The sequence below is a fragment of the Lissotriton vulgaris genome, chromosome 9 (assembly GCF_964263255.1).
Source record: "Lissotriton vulgaris chromosome 9, aLisVul1.2, whole genome shotgun sequence".
In the NCBI taxonomy this organism is placed as follows: domain Eukaryota; kingdom Metazoa; phylum Chordata; class Amphibia; order Caudata; family Salamandridae; genus Lissotriton; species Lissotriton vulgaris.
In genome coordinates, this window is record NC_141697.1 from 139,971,270 (window position 1) to 139,994,150 (window position 22,881).

Sequence of the window (22,881 nt, forward strand, 5' to 3'; positions counted from 1 at the left end):
GGTGCCGTTAGGGATACCCGGCTTCAAGCACTGCGACGAGTGCGAACGCCTCATGTCGATTACGGATCCGCACCGCCTGTGCCTGACGTGTTTGGGTGTCGACCATGACGACGAGGCCTGCTCAGACTGTCGGGCCCTCTCGAGGAAGGCCAGGCGGGAGCGGTCCCGCAGGCGACTCGAGATCCGCCAGTCGGCCCCGCGCCGTGTGAGGTCCCGGTCCCGGTCCCACGGGAGGTCGAGGGACAGGTCGCGGGGGCGGAGCCGTCACAGCTCCGGGAGTCGGCACCGCTCCTCCGGGTCCAAGTCGTCAGGTAAGAAGCATAAGAAGTCGAAGAGACATCATCGCTCTTCCGACTCCCCCCGACGCTCGCGCGATGCGGGCGGGGGTTTGGGTGACACCGCCCACGCGGCTCCTCAGGAGTCGCGGGCGCCGCGTTCGGCTCCATACCCCCGGTCCCTGGGCTGAACGCGACGCCGGAGGAGATAGAGCGCTTCCTCATGGCCATGAGGTCCCTTTCTTCTCCGACGGGTTCCGCGGCGCCTTCGGGCCCAGCGAACCCGTCTGGGGGCCCTAGTGGGTCGGGGGCTACAACCCCGACGCCGTCGGGTGCTTCGGCCTCGACGCAGCCGGCGTCTTCGGCGCCGGCGCCGCAGGGCTCCACGATCCCGACGCCGCCGCTGCCCTCGGGCTCGGCGCCGCAGGGTTCAGCGGTCCCGGCGTCGTCGGTGCCTTCGGGCCCGACGCCGCAGGGTGCCGTTCGGCCCTCGTCGGGCGTTGGATCGTCCCCGGTGGACCTTACGACCCCCCCGGGGTCGGTCCGTGTGGTGTCCCCTCTGGCGCCGGCCGAGGCCGACGCCGTCCCCAATGCCTCCTCTCTATGGGTTCCGGCGTCGGGACGGAGCCTGTCGGCGCCGATCTCGACGCCGGTCGGGGAATTCCATCCCTATGACCCATCCTCATTCACTTACGACCCTGAGTCTCGGGAGATGGGGGAAGAGGAGGATTGGGAGGGGTCTGAGGACCCTCTGACAAGGGAATGTCAGTCTAACATGGACTGGACAGGAGACCTTGGGGAGGCCGGTGGCCTGGACACCTCTCCAGACCCTGGATTCGTCTCTCCTCCTTCCGTGGCTTCGGAGGAGGGCGCGACATATAGTGTGGTGTTGATGAGGGCTGCTCAGGCGTTGGGCCTTGAGCTCCCCGTCGCGGCCGTGAGGACTAACCTCCTCACTGAGGTCCTTAAGCCGCAGTCATGCTCCATGGAGCCTATGCTGCCGTTTAATGAGGCCTTGTCGGACGTTCTTTTGGGCACTTGGTCCAGGCCCGCTACAGGTTCGCCTGTAGTTAGGAACGTGGCCAGACGCCACCGCCCGGCCCCGGGCGACCCATGTTTCCTGTCCACCCACCCCACCCCCGAGAGTCTGGTTATCCAGGCCTCTAACTCCCAGACCGCCTTCCCGACGGCTCCCCAAGAGGTACGAGGCCTATGGCAAAAAGGTGTTCTCGTCCCTCAGCTTGGGACTGCGGTCTTCCAACACCGCATGCCTCTTGGGCCGTTACACCCATTCTATATGGGAAACGGTGGCGGAATTGCTGCCAGAGTGTCCGTTGGAGGTACGGGTCAAACTCGGCCAAGCCCTAGTGGAGGGCCGGGACGCAGCGAAGTATTCGATCAGGTGCGGACTGGATACAACTGACTCGCTGGGCAGAGCGATGGCTACGACGGTGGCGATTCGACGCCACGCCTGGCTCAGATCCGCCAACTTCTCGGCTGATGTCCAGAATACCCTCATGGACATGACGTTCGATGGCCGTCGCCTCTTTGGCGACAAGGCAGACCACGCGCTTGAGCGCTTTAAGGACTCCAGGGCTACGGCCAAGTCCTTGGGCCTCTCGGCCCCGCGCCAGCAAGTGGGTGCCTTTCGCTCCTTTCGTGGCCAAGGAAGGGGCGTCCCCACGCGTGCCGCCAGCCACTCGCCGCAAACTGTCGTCCAGCGCGGCGGCGGCCGTGGAAACCGCCGTGGAGGCGGTCGGGGAGGCAAGCGGTTCCAGTCCACACCTGCCCCCGCAGCATCCGCCTCTAAACCCTCCTAGTCCGTGCTTTTCGGCCCATGTGACGCCAGTGGGGGGCAGGGTTCGCCATCACCACTCTCACTGGCGCACAGTCACTTCGGACAGGTGGGTGCTGCAGATCGTCCGAAGGGGCTACTCCCTCCCCTTCGAGACGACCCCTCAAGCCATGCCACACCGCAACACCACCGCGTATCGGGGGATCATTTGCGGCTCCTGCAGGAGGAAGTTTCGGCCCTCTTGGCCAAGGGGGCCATCGAGCGCGTTCCTGGGCCAGAAGTAGGTCGTGGTTGCTACTCCCACTACTTCCTGGTACCCAAGAAGGGCAAAGGGGGCCTACGCCCTATCTTGGATCTGAGGAACGTCAACGGCTTCCTCCGGAAGGAGAAGTTCAAAATGCTGACACTGGCTCAGGTCTTGGCTGCCCTAGACCCAGGAGACTGGATGGTAGCGTTGGACTTGCAGGATGCGTATTTCCACATCCCCGTCCTGCCGGCCCACCGGCGTTACCTGCGGTTCACGGTAGGCCTCGAGCACTTTCAGTTTACCGTGCTCCCCTTCGGCCTTACCAGCGCCCCACGGGTGTTCACGAAGGTGATGGCGGTGGTCGCAGCTCACCTGCGCAGGTTAGGGGTTTCAGTCTTCCCCTACCTCGACGACTGGTTGTTGAAGGCGGGCTCGCCCCAGGCAGTCGTCAACCACCTCCAGACTACGGCGGATCTCCTGCACCGGCTGGGATTTTCCATCAATGTGCCGAAGTCACACCTGTGCTCCTCTCAGAAGCTCCTTTTCATCGGAGCAGTTCTCGACTCGGCGCAGTTTCGGGTTTATCCGCCCGAACAGCGGGTTCGGGATATACAGGCCCTGATTCCGATCTTCGGGCCGTTATCCCAGGTTTCGGTCAGGTTGACGCTGCGGCTTCTGGGGCTGATGGCCTCCTGCATCCTTCTGGTGCATCACGCACGGTGGCGGATGCGGGCTCTGCAGTGGGACCTGAAGTTTCAGTGGGCCCAGCACCGGGGCAACCTGTCCGACCATGTCCTGATCTCGGAGGGCACTGCGAGACAGCTGCAGTGGTGGCTCACGGACCGCGATTGGGTCGGCGGCAGATCCCTCTCCCTCCCCCAACCGGAGCACGTAGTTGTGACGGACGCGTCCCTCCAGGGCTGGGGTGGCCACTTGGGAGAGGCAGAGATCAGAGGACTCTGGTCTCCGGCGTAGTCCCGGCTCCATATCAATCTGTTGGAGCTGCGGGCGATTCGTCTGGCACTGAAAGCATTCCTCCCGTCTGTCCGAGGGAGTGCAGTGCAGGTGTTCACAGACAACACCACCGCCATGTGGTACTGCAACAAACAGGGCGGGGTGGGGTTGTGGACCCTATGCCAGGAGGCTCTGCGCCTCTGGCAATGGCTGGAACATCAGGGCGTGACTCTGGTGGTTCAACACCTGGCAGGTTCTCTGAACGCCAGGGCGGACGAACTCAGCCGTCGGTGCTCGATGGATCACGAATGGCGTCTGAACTCGGACGTGGCGCAAGGCCTCTTTCTGCGATGGGGAGAGCCTTGGTTAGATCTATTCGCCACCGAAGAGAACGCGCAATGTCATCAGTTCTGCGCGTTGGAATTTCCAAGGCGGCGCTCGCTCGGAGACGCTTTTCGTCGCGAGTGGAGCTGCGGTCTGTTGTACGCCTTTCCGCCTATACCTCTTATGCCCAGAGTGCTGAAGAAGATCAAGCGCGACCGGGCACAAGTCATCCTTGTGGCTCCGGACTGGGCACGAAGGTACTGGTATCCCGAGCTACTCAGTATGTCAGTCGATCCCCCGGTTCGTCTGCCTCTTCAGGAGGACCTTCTGTCGCAACAGCAGGGGACGGTCCTCCACCCGAACCTGTCCAGTCTCCACCTCCATGCATGGAGATTGAGCGGCGACAGTTGAGGCCATTTGACTTGCCTCCTGAAGTTTGCAACATCATTCTGGCAGCCAGGCGTCCCTCCACAAAGACGGTATACGCCTGCAGGTGGAACAGATTTGTGGCATGGTGCACAGCAAAGGCTGTGGATCCCCTCAATGCCCCTCTCTCTGAGATTCTTCTCTTCCTTCTTTCTCTTGCCCAGCAGGGCTCTGCTCTGGGCACTATCAAGGGCTATCTTTCGGCTCTTTCAGCCTTTCTAAGGCTGCCTGACCAACCCTCTTTGTTCAAGTCCCCTATCGTAAATCGATTCCTGAAGGGCATCACTCATACTTTTCCTCCTGTTCCATTCGTGATGCCTCAGTGGGACTTGAACCTGGTTCTGACATTTCTGATGTGCGCTCCCTTTGAGCCTCTTCACAACTGTCCGCTTCGCCTTCTTTCTTTGAAGACTGCCTTCCTGGTAGCCATCACCTCTGCCAGGAGAGTGAGTGAGCTCCAGGCTCTCTCTTGTAAGCCTCCTTGCCTTTCCGTCCATCCGGACAAGGTTGTTTTGAGGACTAGGCCCTCCTTCTTGCCTAAGGTGGTCACGGCCTTCCACATTGGGCAGTCCATCACATTGCCCACCTTCTTTCCGCCTCCGCACCCCTCGAGAGAGGAGGAGAGGCCAGGGCCGGACTGGGAACTGAGAGCAGCCCTGGCAAATTTTGTCAGACCAGCCCCCATCCGGCACGTAGCGAACCAGCCCCCGTCCGGCGCGTAGCGAGCGAGCGCAGCGTGAACAGCGAGAAGTGGTTGGCGCTTCCTGTTTCTGAGTTGTGCCGTCTGCATCTCATGCACTAACTGGAAGTTGCCGAGTTAGTATAAGTAACCACCCATCTGGTACATAGATTAAAGTAAAATATCTCATCAATATTTTCAAAGCTCAATAAGTCGCAATTAAGCCAAGCGATTCAATACATCACAAATCTCAAAGCCAGGTTTGAGGCAAAAATGTATACATCATATTTATTCACAATATTCAATGATTCTTATGGTACATACACCTAGACTTAGGTATATACAATATCTATTCAAATGCCAACACCACAGTAGCAATATTCATAACAATGTATGTACACCCTGGAGAGACCCAGGCTCAACCCCCCAAATACCACAGTCAAACTATCAATCGCACTACATACATTCCATTCAAATCACACATATCAGTCCCTTGTACGAATAACGCTGTGGAACCCATCCTGGCTTTCCCAGTGAGGTTCCACTCCTGGGCACCCCCAAGCTGGAGGCCAGGCATCCTTAGCGTTGTGGGGGCCGTTGTGGATATTAAGCAAGCTATTGCCCAGAGTTGCAGAGTGGGACTCCATGATTGGAATAGGCACCGAGGCGAGAATTATCAGGTCCATGGAATTTTGAGCCCAAGACCCGCCGAAGCGGGGAATTGAACCCTGGTCTGGGCTAGACCTCTGCATCAGGGTCTGCCGCTCTAACCATTGAGCCACACTTCTCCTATCAAGAGGGCCTAACAAGAATTATTACTGTGCAAATCTTTTATCTCCACGATTTGTCAGTAGGGGTATTTACCAGCAATACCCTTGCGTACTACAGTAATCTGTGTGATTCGAAATATCAAACGCCGCTCTGCAGGCTTGAATAAAGAGTACTAACAATCCACCCTTAAATTCCTGACTTTTACATATGCAGTTCACAATAAGTACCTCAGGCCTACTGTCTTTATCGTACCTTTTCATAAAAAGCAGTTGAAGCCAAAAGCCAAAAGCCCTGATCATTGGCTTGCCACCATAACAATCTCAGTCCTGTGGTACTGATCAGAAGCTTCCCCACTCGGGAAAAAAAAGTGCAATAAAGTAGTCTTTTTCAGAGGAAGCACACATTCCCCCCCCCCCGACCCCTGCCCCTGGGCTGTGTTCCTAAACTACTCCACTCCACCCTATCCCCAGTAACTGTTTCGCCCGCCCTTCTCTCAAAACCCTGCAAACTACACCTAAGCCCTTAAAACTACCCTGCCCCCTTAAGTCCTAAGAAGTATTACGATCCCTGCCCTGCCCTGATCCCTAAGATGGCACCCAAGCCCTGAAAACGGCCCCAACCCCACCGCACTTTAAACTACCCCTAACCCCCGCAGCCCTTTAAACTGCCCAAACTCGCCCCAGCCCTGGAAAGTTCCTCGTCCCCTCCCCAACCCAGAAAATTACTCCTGACCCACCCCCAGCCCACAAAACTACTCCTGACCCACCCTCAGCCCAGAAAACAACCCCGACCCACCCCCACTAAAATAACCCAACCCACAAAACACACCTGTGCACGACACATTGTTTAATGGGCACTTTGAAGAGCATTTATTTCAAGGGCGCTAAGGGAACACTGACAGGTCAGTGAGTATCTGCATAGAAATGCACTAATAAATAAATCAATTGTGAACGATAAGCATACAATCTGAAAACACAACTGCACAGTTCAAGAACAAACACTAATAATGCACCTTCCCCTTTACTATGTACAGAAAAGGCTTTGAGACAGTCAATTTTCAGGAGAAGTCATTGATAAAAGCAGTTTACAACTCGGCACATTGAATTTGTTAATGCGTTTCCACTCAGTCTGAAGGGCCTTCATCAAAGGAAAAGAGAAGCTTTACAGTTCCACCCACGGCTCTTTAATTTTTACTCTTCCTCAAGAAACTGCCAAATAGAGACAACTGTGCTGGTTAGTTCACTGATGTGGTATAAAATATAGAAAATCAATATTTCAATCTGTCGATGGTATCATTTTAGTGCCTGTATTAAGTTCAGAGAAAGCGAGGAAAGGCCTCGGAAACTTTCTGCTTGAAAACAGAAGCCAAAAATTGATTCTTTGCAGTTGTTTGCTCTATACATTTTGCAAGAGTATACATTGGGGAGAAGCCTCTCTTACAACTAACCAAGCGATAAGCAAAACAAGACAGTAATCTATTTTCTTTCTTTCTAGGGATGTGCGTACCCACAGCTGCACGCAGCACGCGCCAAATGTGCTTGCTTTTGTTCACTGCATATCTTAAAAAATAGAGGTGGGGAAGCTATGCGAACGTCGTGAAATTCAATTCTTAAATCTCACAAACATCATGCCGAGAATTTCTTTAAGGAGAAACATAACCGGGGGCGCAGTGAGTAGAGAGAGGTCACAGAACAGTAGCTCCGACGGAGTCAGGGAACACACTGGCAGGAATATGCCCTGTGCCTTCTCAGTGCGGGGGGGGGGGGGAGAGGGGGTGGGGGGGGGGAGTCTCCGCTCGCGTGAGCTCTCACCTGCCTGTCTTGTTGACGATCATCTCGTCGTCGAAGCCCTCCCACAGCTCCTTGTCCTGGAGGCACTCTCTCTGATCTGGTACACTGTGAGGCGACGGCCTAGCACCCTTTAAGGTCGGATGGCGGCCGCGGGAGTAAAAAGAAGGGCGTCTGGTGTTGCGCGCACGTTCTCGCGCGCGCAACGCCAGGACTCACTTCTATTTACTCCCGTGGCCGCCTTCCAATAGACCAATACAGACTTATGTGGCTTCTTCTAAGAGAGTGACGTGATGCTATTTGGGGCCGATTTTCAGTCCGACCGTCACAGGCTGTGACGGGCGGACTGAAAATCGGCCCCCAGCCACAAAACCGGCCCCCGTTTTGAAAACCGGCCCCCACCCCCTCCAGCCGACCGGGGGATTTCCCGGTGCCCGGCATTGCCAGTCCGGGCCTGGGAGAGGCTCCACCGTCTGTACCCAAAACGTGCGCTCTCGTTCTATCTGGATCGCACACGCCAGTTCCGGGTGGATGATCAACTCTTTGTTGGGTACGCGGGCGCTAAGAAGGGGAAAGCGGTGCACAAGAGGACCATTTCTCAATGGATTATCATGTGCATCCAGGCGTGTTACTCCTTGGCAAAGAAGGAACCACCTGTTGGGCTGCGGGCTCATTCCACTCGAGCCACGGCCACTCCAACTGCCTTGGGCCGAGGTGTGCCCTTGCAGGACATTTGCCAGGCTGCTACGTGGGCTTCGTTGCACACGTTTGCGAGGCACTACTGCCTGGACAGTCAAGTCCGGAGGGATGGCTACTTCGGCCGCTCCGTTCTCCAGGACTTTCTGGTGTGAATATTGGTTCGCAGACCCACCACCACGGGGATGGTATTGCTGGGGTATCTATTCTAAGGTAAGGAATCTATCACTAACGTGTCTCTTTCAGATGCACAAGTTACTACTTGTGTAACGATATATCTGTAAGAGACATTAGTTAGTGATAGATTCCTTACCGACCCACCCATCCTCCCCGTTCTGCGAACCGATATCTAGGGTTAAGGTCATCCCCTTTCAGGGCCCTAGTTTCTTGGCACCAGTGTCGGTTTTTGTCATGGCTCTGCGCTTCTGGCGCGGAAAAGCTGTGGCTAAGAACTGACGTCAGCACGCGGAGGCGGCGTCTAAGTACTCCGACGTCATCACGGCGCCCACGACGCCGACGACGCCTACCGACGCGCAAGGGTACTGCTACGCAAAACTTTCCGGATCCAGTCTGACGCCTGGGGATATTCTAAGGTAAGGAATCTATCACTAACTAATGTCTCTTACAGATATATCGTTACACAAGTAGTAACTTGTGCGCTCGTTCTTGAGGCGGTCTTGTACTCCCCAGGTGAATCTGTCATCCAGTCATCATACTGTGTGAAAAATGAGGACAATTGGTCAGGTTTCGCCTCCCACCACTCCATTGTCCGTATTACCGGCTTCCCTGGAGCACCAGCCCTGTGACACTGACATTGAGTTTATATTACCCAAGCCTCCAACGGGCTTTCACATAAGGCAATCCTTTTTTTAAATGCAACCCATTTTTCTTCAAGAAAACCTGGATGTGTTTTAAAAAAATATATATTTTTTAAGTGAAACTAACATTTTTTTTTAAAGAGGGCTGGCTAGTACAACTGTGGCGGCCATATTGGGTGAGGGCTGTTGAGTGACGCGCTCTAGCAGCGCGCATAAAGGACGGTCATGACGCAGCGGATGCGCTTTGCGGACGTGCCGGAGTCGTGCCAGAGTCATGCCCGTCCGCGACCAGACGGGCCTAGTGCCAGCCACTCTGCCAAATTTAGTAAGTACCCCATACACTTATTCGCGTGCTGCACTACTTCGCTCTCGCTCTTTGACACCTTCATATTGTACTCTGTTTCAAAGGGACTCTGCACCTTTTACTCATTGTGCATTATGCCATCCCACTATCCAAGTAGAGGTAAAACTCCCCAGGCATTTTTTGGAGGTTAACCTCCTTATTTTGGAATATGAGCTAGATATCCTGTTTCTAACAGAAACATGGCTTACGCAAGGCTCAGAAGCAGATATGGTGAACGCTCTTCCACCTGGTTTTCTAATCCTCACCCAGGATAGACCGCTGGGTCGAGGGGGGAGGGGTCGCCATTCTATATAAGAATTCACTGACCTGCAGAGTCCAGAAAGGGGAGGTAGAAGATTGTGAGAGCTGTAAGTTCTCCTTCCAAATCTCACCCACTGTTGCGATGTCGGGGTTGCTAGTTTATCGTCCACTAGGAAATATTGGAAACTTCACTAGCTCGCTTACGGAAACGGTAATGGTCTGTGCCGCTTCTGCTACAAACTTCATTACCCTGCGAGACTTTAATCTCCATTTTGACGACCAGGAAGACCGGTCAGCGACAGCCCTCCAACATGATCTTAAAATCTGCGGGGCTGACCTTATAAACTTGGAGCCTACCCATAATAAGGGCCACTTGTTAGATCCTATTTTTGCAAACATTTCTACCATGAAAGCAGCCCCCCCGACCCCACTGCCATGGACGGAACATTTCATGATCCCTTTTACCTTGCAAACTAAATTAGAGAGCATCCACCCCACTAGTGTTGGTGCACCAGAAAGACCCTGGGCCAGGCTATCAGTGGAAAATTTCTCACGAAGCCTGGAAGCCTCATGCCCACTACTTTCGCAGGACCCCGTCGTAGCAGAAGCAGACCTCTGTAGGTGGATGTCGAACACACTCGACGCCGTCCTCCCTATAAGATCGGCAGGAAGAAAGGAGAAAAGACTGTGCACCGCCCCTTGGTACACGCCTGAGCTGAGGGTTATGCGGAGGGCATGTAAAAAACTAGAGCGTGCCTGGAGAAAAAATTGGGAAGTAGCCTGTAAGACTGAATATCGTACGGCGATGAGGAGCTATAAGCTCTCCATCCGGCTAGCTAAAACTCAATTTTTTGAGGAGAAAATTAGTAATGCCTCCAATTCCTCTAGAGAAACTTTCCTGGTGGTCAAAGAACTCCTGAGGGTCCCTACACCTTCTGCCCCCACGGATAATTTGGAAGACAAATGCAATGATCTGGCAGAGTACTTCCATACAGAAATTGAAAAAATTCTGATCACTTTGCCCCAATCTAACATAGGAGCTGAGCCCCTGGAGGATGAGGGTTTACCTCAGAGGACCCTGGAGTCCTTTGGCCCAGTCACTAAGGATGAAGCCCTTAAAGTCTTACTGTCCATTAAGAGTGGTTCTCCCCAGGACGTGGTCCCCATGAGGATTCTTAAACTGGTTGCCCCTTCCATTGTGGAGTCTATTACCGAGGTTATCAATGCCTCATTAGGCGCGGGTGTAGTCCCACCCAATTGGAAGAGTGCTATAGTTAAAGCCCTACTAAAAAAACCTAGCCTAGACCCCCTAGATATGGCTAACTATATGCCCATTTCGCTACTCCCGAGACTTAGTAAAATCACGGAAAAATTGGTTAATTTCCAGTTTTCCAATTTTCTTGAGTCCAACTGTGCGCTGAGAAGCTCCCAAACAGGCTTTCGCCCGGGCCAAGGCACTGACACCGCCTTGCTGGCAGTCACGGAGGAGGCACGCTGCATTTTGGATTCAGGAGGATCAGTGGCAGTGATCCTCCTGGACCTTAGTGCAGCGTTCGACACTGTCAACCACCGAGTGCTACTCCAGCGACTGTCATACGCCGGAGTGAGGGGGACAGCGCTGAACTGGCTCAGGTCATTCCTCAGCGAAAGATCCTTCCAGGTCTGGGAAGGGGGCGCACGATCGGCATCCACCCACCTCCACTGTGGTATGCCTCAGGGCTCCTCCCTGAGTCCCACATTATTTAATGTGTACATGGCCCCCCTGGAGGATGTGGTGGCTCCATTCAACATCAAGATCGTGAGCTATGCCGACGACACCCAGCTGGTGTTCGCCCTCTCCCAATCCACGGACAATTCCCAGGTGTTACACTCTTGCCTTTCCAAAGTCTACTCTTGGATGGGGGACTCAGCATTAAAACTGAATGGGTCAAAAACGGAGATAATGTTCATGGGACTGAAAAATCCATCTCTCCCCTGCTCGGCGTGGCCCAGCTGCTTGGGATCCCCTCCCAAATCCAAGTCTGAGATCAAGAGCCTGGGCATTTGGTTGGAGCAAGATCTCTCCTTTAGGACCCAGGCCTCCAAACTAGCCGGTGTCTGTTTTGGCCTCCTCCGATCGGTACGTAAAGTACTACCTGTGATTCCTTTCTTATCTCTGAAGCTCTTAATCCAGGGTCTGATCATGTCCAGGTTAGATTTCAGCAATGCGATCTACCTGGGTGCCCCTGAGATCACTCTGAACAAACTTCAACAAGTTCAGAATGCGGCAGCTCGAATGCTTTACAACATCCCCATGTCTCGATCGGCCAAACCAGCACTGAGGGCGCTACACTGGCTGCCAATACGAGAAAGGGTGAAATTTAAATCCCTCTGCCTTGCGCACAAAATCTTCCAAGGCAAAGGCCCTCCCGTCCTTCAAAAGATGGTGACCCCGTATAAAGCCAGTAGAACTTTACTTTCGGACCAACAACATCTTATCGTTGTCCCCAGGGTTAAAAAGGCCCGAACAGGAGGAAGGAGATTCTCCGTTAATGTTGCATCCCTTTGGAACGCTCTCCCCTTAGGTTTACGCACGGAGCCATGTCTCCTACTTTTTCGAAAACAATTGAAAACTTTCCTCTTCTGCTAAACTTCTATGCCTCTGTTCTGTCCGTAGTATTACTCTGTTTGGTGAAGCGCTGGGATGCTCTAGGGTAACCACGCGCTGTACAAAACCTCTTTAATAATCATAATAAAGAGTATATGGATCACTGCCTACTCTACATTTTCTTTTCAGTATTCTCAAAGGGGACGGGGTCCCTTGTCAGTAGTTGGTAAAAGGTTTTTTTTTGCAACCGGAATTGGGTTACAAAACATTATACATACCACTGTGGATCGGTATTTGAAAGGGACGCCTTAATTCCCCTTCCGAATACCGATTTGGACTTTGGTTGCCAACCCAAATTGTGATTTAGTAACATAGTTTGTAGACACCAAAAGGCCTTTTGTGGTCGCAAATGGACCAAAAAAAGACTTTGTACATCTGACCCTCAATTTTTATTCAGCTTCCGGGTACAACAACTCATAATGGCCAGATTTAGGGTCGGGGATTCTGGGCTGCTGTATCTTCGCACTTAAATTTGGTCAACTTGTAAGGGGAATATAAGTGAAGGACTGATACTAAGGTATGTCTGTCATCTAATTTGTGCATTATGTCTGATAATAGGGAGTCCCATAATCAAATCTGTCTTACCATCTTTCCTCCCCTGACGAACAAGTTCCACATAATTTCCTGCAGTTTCCCATGGATACAGCGCTGCCAACTTCTTATCACTGGGTCTACCCCTGAACTAAGTAAGGTACAAGCAGAAAGTGGAGTGTGTACTTTAAAGCAAAAACATATTCATATATACATTTGAAAAGTGATTCTATGGAAGTAAAGTGAATCATTGCATTCCAAACTCAGAACACACAGGTCCTTTTACAAGTGACCCAGGAGTAGTTGCAGTAGTTATAGCACCTCTTAAAATCTGAAAAACCGGTGATAAGGATTTAAAAGGTGTCATTGTCAGTAAAATTGCTCTCCCCCCATCGCAGCTCCACCATTAAGTGAGGCCTGCCCCTGCACTCTCGAGTGTTGGTGCTCGAGGCCCTCCTCCACCCGCAGGTTTACCTGCACCTCATCCCTGTTGGTCCAGTGGACCTCTGTCTCCTTTCCCTCGCCCCCTTTCTCTCGCTCCGTTTTTCACTCGTTTTTCTACCCTAATTTTATTCTCCTTTCTGCCCTTTTCTGTACTTTTTCTGCTTTATTTCCACTTTATTTAACTTTTCCTTTATTCCTCCTTTTCCCTCATTTCCCTAGCAAGCCGCTTTCCTCACCGCTGCTGCCCCTGCGCCCCTCCCTCCCAGCACGACCGGCCCAATCCAGCTCCCCTCCCCGCTCCCGCCTCCCAGTTGTCCAGCCCTCCCCGACCCTACTTAATGGCGGCCGCGCACAGCAGGTGCACCGCTCGTGCACCGAAGGCAAGCCTGTCTGCACCCGTCCGCAACACGACCAGCGCCAGGAACCCTGGACCTCTGAACCGCCAATGTACGACCCAGCAGCACTCCATGCACTCAACCCAGGCCGCAACAACAACTGCAAGCTAGCTTCACCAGCCGACACCCACGGACACTTCTGCTGTCACCGCTGCCGACAAACCTACAGCACCGCAAGGAACACAGACCCAGCACAACCCTACCGCAATAACACACCGAACCGAAGACCTTTGTAATGCATCCTCTTCAACGCCCGATCCCTCCACAAACACGCCACCGAAATCTGGGACCTCCTCGACAGCACCACCCGGGACGTAGCGTTCTTCACCGAAACCTGAACCAACACCACCTCTGGACCAGACATCACCATTCCCCAAGGATACAAGATCTCAAGGAAGGACTACCACACCTGCCTGGGAGGAGGAATCGCCATCGTCCACAAATCCACCCTCCGCCTGAGCACACCCCCGAAGAGCCCACAGACATGATGGAACATCTACACTTCAAGATACTGACCAGCCCTACCACCACCCTCTGAGGAACCCTCATCTACTGACCCCCTGGACCCCGTGGACCGTTCACCAACTCCATCACGGACATCATCTCCCCGCATGTCATCGCATCCACCAACTACACCCTGCTGGGAGACCTCAACTTCCACTTCGACAACCAATGGGACCCCAACACCACATCCCTCCTGGACAACCTCTAAAACATTGGACTCCGCCAAAACGTGACCAAACCAATGCACTCAGCAGGACACACCCTCGACCACCTCTTCACAACAGGAAACTCCATCACCTTCAGCCACACCACCAAACTCACGTGGACTGACCACAATGCCCACTTTACCTTCAGAACACCCACCATCCACAGACACCAGCACCTGCTTCCACGAAGAAACAGGACCAGAATCACCAACAACTAGCTCACCTCCTCACTCAGCAACTCCACCCCAATCATTGCCGGAAACGATGACCCCCAACACCGCAGCCCGAACCCTGCACAGATGGATCTCCGACAGCGCCAACACCATAGCTCCCCTCAAGAAAAAAACAACACCCACGCCAAGAAAGCGAGATGGTTTACCACCGAACTTCGAGAGTCCAGGCGTACTTGCCGCTGCCTCGAAAAGGCCTGCAGGAACACTGAATCCACAGAAGCACACAACAACTTCAGAGCCGCTACCAATGCCCACCACCAACTCATCAGAAAAACGGGAAAAAAAAGCGATTGAAGACAGAATCTCCACACACGCACACAACAGCGAAGAACTCTTCAGCATCATCATTGAGTTTGCCCAGCCCACCAGCAAGTCTACTGACAGCCCTCCCTCACAAGACCTCTGCAACAAACTCAGCACCTTCTTTCACCACAACTTCGACGAAGACAAACCACACACTGAACCACGACCAACCACCCCGACACCCTGAAGCCAGCGATTGACAACTGGACAGCCCTCACCACTGAAGACAATGAAGTCAATCCACTCCGGGCCTCCATGTACCCCTGCCCCCATAACATCTTCAACAGAGCCGCAGACACCATCACACCAATGCTTCGCCACACCATCAACCTCTCGCTTGTGACCTCCTCGTTCCCCGACAACTGGAAACACGCCGAGGTCCACCCCCTCCTGAAGAAACCCTTGGCGGACCGCCTGACTCCGTCTCATCCTTCTGCTTCCACACCCTCCGCCTCTTTCGTACGACCTTCAAATGGATCCCCCTCAAACACAGAAAGATTGTAACTCACGCCCTGGTCACCAGAAGACTCGACTACGGCATTGCACTCTACGCCGGAATAAACAAAAACTGCCGCAAGACTGGTCCTCAACCTGCCAAGACACTGCCACATCTCCCAGCACCTGTGCACCCTCCACTGGCTCCCCATCGAGGTTAGAGTCACCTTCAAGATGCTCACCCACGCACACAAGGCCCTCCATGACAACGGACCAGCATACCTGAACAGCTGACTCAAGTTCCACGCACCCCAAAGGACCCTACGATCAGCCCAGCTCTCCTACGTCATGGTCCCCCGCACCTATAAGACCAGATTGGGAGGCCGCTCCTTCTTCTTCCTCGCGGCCAGAGCCTGAATGCCCTTCCGCTCCACCTCAGACAGACATTGCTTTCCGTCTCACTTTTTGTTTTGAATTATGTTCCTAACTGTTACAATGCGGTTCAACTGTTATAAAAAGTTTTGTAAAGCGCTCTGATATCCTTCGGGATCAAGTTGGCGCTATATAAAACTTTATAAATAAATTACGCAAGAAACCTCAAAACCTGGCTCTTCGACATCCCCTCCTTGATGGATTGGAACCTAAAAATGTTTGTATCATTTGCCATGGGCCCCGTTGTATAATGTTTGTTTTTCTCTGAATTGTGTTTTTTTTGGCGTAATGTTCTATGGCGGGAGACACTTTCGAGCAGAAAATGTTTTGTGTGAGCTGTGAAACTGGACATGGGCTACTAGAACACGTGCTGCGAAAGCAACATTCATTCCCTGTTACTTTAGAAACCGAAAGGAAGATGCACTGAGGAGGTATCTTCCACTACTTCTATATGTCAGGGCATACCTTGTATGCAGTTTCACGCAGGCAAAAACCCATGCGTATTTCACGATAAGTCTAATTTTGGCAAACATCACACGGATTTTTGCAGGAAAAATAAATTTGATTTTGTCCATGCTTAAATAAATCTAGCTTGTTGCTGGTCCTATTCTTTTTAATGTTTTTCGAGTGCAGTAGCAGAGAGGGTCCCCCAAGGAGGTCCCCTTGCCTGCTTTACTACCAGCGTGGGCGCTGAGAGGGTTCTATCATTTGTAGCTTCTGTCATCGGGTGATAGAGGCGACCTGACTAGTTTTACAACCCTCACCAGCGAATAGGGATTTCTATATTTAATGATTCCCGCTGTATATTATATGAGGATATGTGTTACTTCTATTGCTGATTGCATGAAAGGCTGTAGGAACCTTTGACCCACTGGCATCACTAGCGAGTGTTCCATTTCTACAGTGTACCACAATGGATGTTTGTTTGTTTTAATGGCTATTTACGTTTAAATTACCGTACACGTAAAACTTTGACATGTGAGTGGGCTGAGTGTTACGATCCTCGACCGGATGATTTACATAAAGTTAATATAAATGTGAGTCGTACATAGACCGGGGTAATCCTGAAGATGTGTTAAGTCCTGTCTCGGCGGCCACTGTGGTTTTGCAGCGTCGGCACCATTTCCACTCCGATGGAGTGAAATATGAACACGACATGTCGGTTACTTTATTATTAAAATATAAATATTATAACTATAATCCTTCTGTTTTTACATTGAAAAAAACGCATGCTTTGGTCTGTGTTTGACAAACTTGTTTTGTTTTCGTTTCCTCCCTTTGCAGCGCCCTCCCAGCCCTTCTGGACTCCGATGAGGTCAGTACATTCCTAGACACAAACTCGAGTCTCGTGAGCGAGCACGTGAATCACGTGAGGCTGAGCGTCGCGCGCCAGCTCTTCCTGCCTGATTGAGGGGGTCTTTAGTCTTGTGATATTAATAGTGGTGATAGAGGGCTTGATTACGCCAAGCAGCTGGCTGTATGTTCAAGACAGGCTGTGTGATGTTGCATTCGTTTCAAATCGTTTGTGAGGCTGTAAGCAGAGTACACACGCAGACACACAAACCTCATAGGTTTATGGATTATATTCACAACCAAAAACTCAAAAACGCACCTAAAACATATTCCTAAAATATGTTCGAGTAATGATGTATTCATGGTGGGAATGAATGTTTAACTTCCTCAAACGTCTTGACAGTGGGGGGGAGGGTGGGGGGGGGGAGATTTTACAAAGAGAAAACTAAGGTCTCTACAGAGGAAAAGATTAAAATAGCATGACTTACTCAAGCAGATCTTCAATGAGTGGAAATAATAGCACTAGCCAGGTCAGTATGAGCACAACTGGAAATCTACAATTCTAAGGACATTTATTTCAAACGTAGGGGAAACCTGTGCGGTTGGATGTCTTTTTAAAGCTTGGCTTTGTGCATTTGCTCTGTTGTGCCCACGTCGTGTGCAGATTAGATCGCACACGGACTAATGTTAACTGTGGCTCACCCAGGTGTAAGAAATGCTTTTTGTAGTCAACACTAAGCCGTGTGGCATTCTGCAAAAAATGAATGGAGTTTTCTCATCCAAGGGAAACTGCTACTCTGCACCGGCATGAGTAAGAAGAAGCTAAGTAGCTATGGTGGGGTGCCTGCTAAGTGGTCTGTGCCGAACCTGCTGGCCACAGGTTTGAGTCCCAATAAGGCAGTGTCAGTCTTCGTACAATGATGAAATGAGTAACATTGAAATTGATAATAATACTGTTATTTGCTCACCAGGGACAAATTGGTTTGTGCTACATAAATATTTAAACAACAACCGTGTATCATGCACACTTTGACTCCGGGATGAGAAGCCACGACTCGCTGGCTCAATTTAGTGCCTCCTCACGTGTACACCTGAGCCTTACTATAGAGCTCTGGGTTGAGAGAGAATTGAGTGGGAAGCAATGCATTCATTATGTTTGTACTTTTCTTTCAGGAGAGGCTGATAACCCACTTTGAGAGGTCGAAAATGGAATGAAGGTAGAACAAATATTTCCCTTTGGAAAGTGGATCAACCCAATGGGATTCCTCTTGTGACTGGAAAACAAACTGACATTTTGCATTCTACTTACCTACATGAGTGCTCCTTCAGCAGAGTCTTGTGGCGGTTGAGCCAGGAATATTTCACACAAAGGACAAAATAAAACATTTCACGCGTGCACCACCTCCAGAATCCTGGGCCTGGAAGTTTCTCTAATTTTATTATGTTTTCGGTCTCTTTATCTATGTTTTCAAAGTAACTAAACCAACTGAACCTCTTGGCTGCTGACAGAGAACTGTGAGGACTGGACCAAGTACCTACCACGGGCATGCCCGAATGTTTTTTTTTATTGTGCTGTTCTTTACAGGGTAAAGCATTTAGTGATGGAAGCGGTCCTTTCGCATGGCACCTCGTATAGGACATAAATATACACAAGGAAGTCTTACTCGCTGATGTTTTTTTTTTTGTTGTAAGCAATTAATAAGTGCAATTTTTGTTATAAAAATACATTGTCTTACACGTTGACCTCATGATTTGATTTTTATTAGTGTTAAAGCAACTTGTGTTCTACCCGAGAAGGCTCAACACAATATTTGTATAGTGCAATAATTACCCGGACACAAGACAAAAAGCAACTTTATTAAGACAGGCTTGTAGTCATCGAAATTCATTAATTCAAAGACAATACTTGAACTAGAAACATCCTCACTAATAAATGTTTCCTGACATCCTCCGTCCCTTAACAACCGCAGACTTTGCAACAATTCCTTAGAACAAATCAACTCCCTTTCCACCACAAACTTTCATCAAACTTCCAGTCCCTGTCCTTCCCTTGCATTACCCAATCTCTCTCTCACACACCCTACAAGTCACCTCCCCCCCCCCCCCCCCCCCGGCACCCCTTCCCCCGAGGAGTGGATACACCGGTACCCGACTCTCCACCCCGCCAAAATAAAGTGCTAAACAGGAAACCCCAGAATAGATGTCTTCCTGCCCCACATTTGAAGTTTCAACACTGCACTGCCAGCTTAAACTACAGACCATCACACCACAAACTCTCCTATCACATGCTTGCCAGTAAATCCAAAAGTTCCAAAAAGTAAAAGGAATTCCCAAACTTTGTTAAATGGACACCTTCATCTTGAAACAAGAAAACCTCTTCTTCCTTGATATGGGTGTGGGCTAAAGTTGTGATTCCCATAGACTAGCAAAAAACTCTCATTGTTCTATTTAAATTACGCCTCACTTTATCCACAGTTGCATGTTTCAAAGCACCTCTCCAACGACACCGTGGTACAAACTCAGTCCAGACTACAATTGTTCCCACCCACATATTTTTTAGTAGAAGTAAAACCTCCTTCATCTGCTTCAATAAAGACAACCCGTGAAGGGGAACCAAATTGTTCTCATCTTGGTGTATGATAAACATGTCCGGGCATTCCCTGGCAGCAAATAGTTATAATAGCAATGTCAGCAAACCACTGTACCTCATGCCACTCTTACCCATCCATAAAACCCCGTGTGTGTTGCTTGGAAGACCCAGCAAATTGTGCAGACCGGCAAACAAATGCGTGACCTGCTATCCATGTGCCCATTTGCCCCTCGCTGGCCCAGCAATACAACCTTCAGCATAAATGCCAATAAATACAAACATACACCATAAACATAGCCTACTACACAATATATCTTTTACAACATTGTCACTTCCATCTACCAATTCATTTAATTGTCTGCCAAGAAACATCCAACCTTGCTGCCTCAGTTGCTGCTCCTAGTCTAAAGGGCTGTTTGCCATATCTTCCTTTGTCCAAGCGGTTCACCGCCATTCACATGCCAGTCAATATATCGGATGCTGTCACTCTGGACCCATTTTCATGACGGACTATCTCATTTTCCTTGCATCCCAGCCATACAGAGAAACTCTCCCACTCCCTCACAGGACAGAGGTCTGCCATATCACCCTTATGCAAACAAATCCACCTGCCTCTTCCCTTTTGGTCTGTTTTCAACATTCTCAGCCAAATCCTCAAACAACCCGATACGCAAAAACTTCACTATGCAACAAGCCTGATCTTACTTTGGAACCAAACCATTCTAAAGCCCGAAATACACCAAAAGCATCCACACCACCGCCAAACGAAACTATTTCACTTTGAAAGAGTCATACCAGCGACTAGGCCCTGTAAGTAACAACGTGCTAATAACTCTACGGTTACTGATTTCCTCAGGTTATCCCCAGTACCCAGCTCCCTTCCCAACTGCTCAACATCCTCCTAACAAGCTCACTCTCTACTGGGTCATAACCCCACCATAGCTTCCCATTAAAGGATACCCCTGCCAGTGTACCTGCAATTGTACTGTGTGAAACTCAGAACAAATCTGACAATGTCCCTCTACCTTTCTTTGTACATCATTCCCATTACATCACGCTTACAGCACCAAAATTGTACAAACTCCTGCCATGCTTATAGATAGCTTCTTTTTGTAGCTTCTGACACTGATTTTTCCCAATTCAACTACTTCTTCTCCCTTGCCACCCCCACCCAGATAGTCAATGGCACTTCTGTCTTCATGTCTTCCGGTCTGGATGGCAGACTGCAAAATCTCCCCGATTGCAAACGAAACAAAGCGTCTGCTATATTATTGCCCGCCCCTGGGTACATGTCTAGCTTGAAATACAATGTTCCATTGCAGACTTAATAGCATACGTTTCCTTAGCAGACACAAAACTCTCAAATCCTTCATCTTCTGGTAGTTTACTAACTCAACCACTGCCCTGTTGTCCACATGAAATATTTCAGTTCTGTTTTACAATTCTCTTCCCCCAGGCATTCTGAGCCACCAGTAGTGCAAAAACTCAGAAAAGGCTATGCTTCTACCTAGCTCCAACCAATGTGCTCACCATTCTTCAGCGCACCACCGGCCATCCCAGAAGATCCCAAATTCTTTGGCGCCTGCGACATCTGAAAATATCTGGACCTGCCAAGTAGTCTCATCCTTCATGAAACCAATGGGGTCCAAAATCATCCAAAAAAGTTCTCCAGATGCACAAATCTACCCTTACCGGCATGGAAATTCTTAATCTATGATGCAGTAAAAAAAAACCCGCCATTGCAAAACCCAACCTTCTACAAAAGGCTTGCCCTGCTCCGACCACTCTACATGTAAAGTTCAAATAACCAAGAAGTTTCTGTACAGTTTGTAAAGTCACTTTCCGTTCAACAATAACCAAATCCAGAAAAGTCTGTATCTCATGCACCTTGGTGTCCAGTAGTTTTTCCATTATCTATAGTGTGTTCAGTTCTATTCATAAAAAGGTCAAGAAAGTAGTTGGACCCTCAGTCCTATCAGCCGCTAGTGGGACATTTAAGTCTTGCACCAAGTTCTCAAAACAACACTTAGCCTTTTGACCCTCACCTGTCCTGTTCTTGCCTACAGACAGAATATCATCCAAATAGTGGTAAACCCAATTGTGACTGCTAAAATCCTTAAAAGCCCACTGCAGGAAAGTGCTAAACATCTCAAAAAGTGAAGAGAAGATGGCACAACCCATTGGAAGCACTTTGTCAACATAAATGCTGCCACTAAATTGCATACCCAACAATTAAACATTTGACGGGTGTACTGGCAGCAGGCAGAAATCAGATTCAATGTCATTCTTTGCCAATTCAGGATCACCTGTCTCCGCTGCTCTCCATTGTTGGCCATGGCAAACATTGTGTCAGCCGGTGATGTCCCCTGCATTTTGAACATTCAAGCTTGTAATAACAGAACTGTCTAGGGCAAAACCCTCTTTTAAATCCGCAGCATGCTTCTGATTTATGAATCTGTATATCCAGTGAACCCACCCTTTGTTGGGCCAGTATTGAAAGAGCTTTAAGTTATTGACAAACCACTCACAGTATCCGTGGTTACTGAGGGGTGTGTAGAAGACATCCAGTGTAGCTATAACTCAGAGTCTCCGTCACCCCATGGCTTTTCTGGGTTCAAACTTGTCATCGCATAACCAGGCATATCCCCAAAATGAATCTGAGAGCAACTGCCCTGTTGCTGTCCTTCTCACAATATATACTAACAATAATAAAAAAAGCTGACGTTCAATTATCTACAGTCACCAGTACTCTACGGCACCTTGCCAATTCCTATTCCTCCTCTTTAGAACGGACCTTTGTTACCCACAACGGATTTCCCACAAAGCTCATCCTGCCCTTTTTCTTGTATTTTCCTCTACCCCCACAGATTGTTTATCCACCATAGCATACCCCTTGTTTTCCATGTCCCAACCCAACCACCACTCTCGTATATCATTAGGCAACTTCACTGTATGACTACCAGCCTCCGCTCTGCTTTCCAATTTCCTCCTCCTTGGTTGTGCTGCACCTCCGATGGTGTTCTGTTCATACACACATGACCGTTGAAAGTCACCAAATCCCCTCTTTCCTCTTGTTAAAACTATGGTTACTAGCAGTGGAAATCCCACCTGACCTTCCCTAATATGGTTCTTTAACCCATCAGCGTTGCGCTCTCTGCTCTCTTTAAAAATATCACTGTCCTCACCGTAATCCAAAACCACATCATCCACTACTGACTCATACCAATCACTCCCTCTCAGTCTTGCACCATCACCCACATATTCTTTCCATCTTCTTGAAGTGGTGGGTTGCTGCTTGTCAAAGCGATCTCTCGTAGATAGTAAAGCCACCAAAGACTTCCCTAGGCCTTCAGACCAATGTCCAGGAGCCGTATCATGCTCCACTTTCTTCCGCTTAATGGCACCTGCGAGATCCCATTTGCTCCTGCCAGGTCGCACCTACATACGGGATCTCCCACTTTGTGAACCCCAAAAGCCGCTCCAGCTTCCTGC

General features: G+C 50.4%; 1 protein-coding gene across 2 annotated transcripts in view; it reads left to right on the forward strand.

Moving 5' to 3' along the window:
* The window catches only part of TMEM87A (transmembrane protein 87A), a 209,056-nt gene extending 190,520 nt beyond the window's left edge, over positions 1-18,536 (forward strand). For both annotated transcript variants that reach the window (XM_086937214.1, XM_086937215.1), the window contains exons 19-20: positions 16,791-16,821; positions 17,973-18,536. In XM_086937214.1, coding sequence (XP_086793340.1) covers positions 16,791-16,821; positions 17,973-18,014 — 73 coding nt within the window. In that variant the 3' untranslated portion in view covers positions 18,015-18,536. The remainder of the gene's footprint in view (positions 1-16,790; positions 16,822-17,972) is intronic.
* Positions 18,537-22,881: the final 4,345 nt, after the last annotated feature.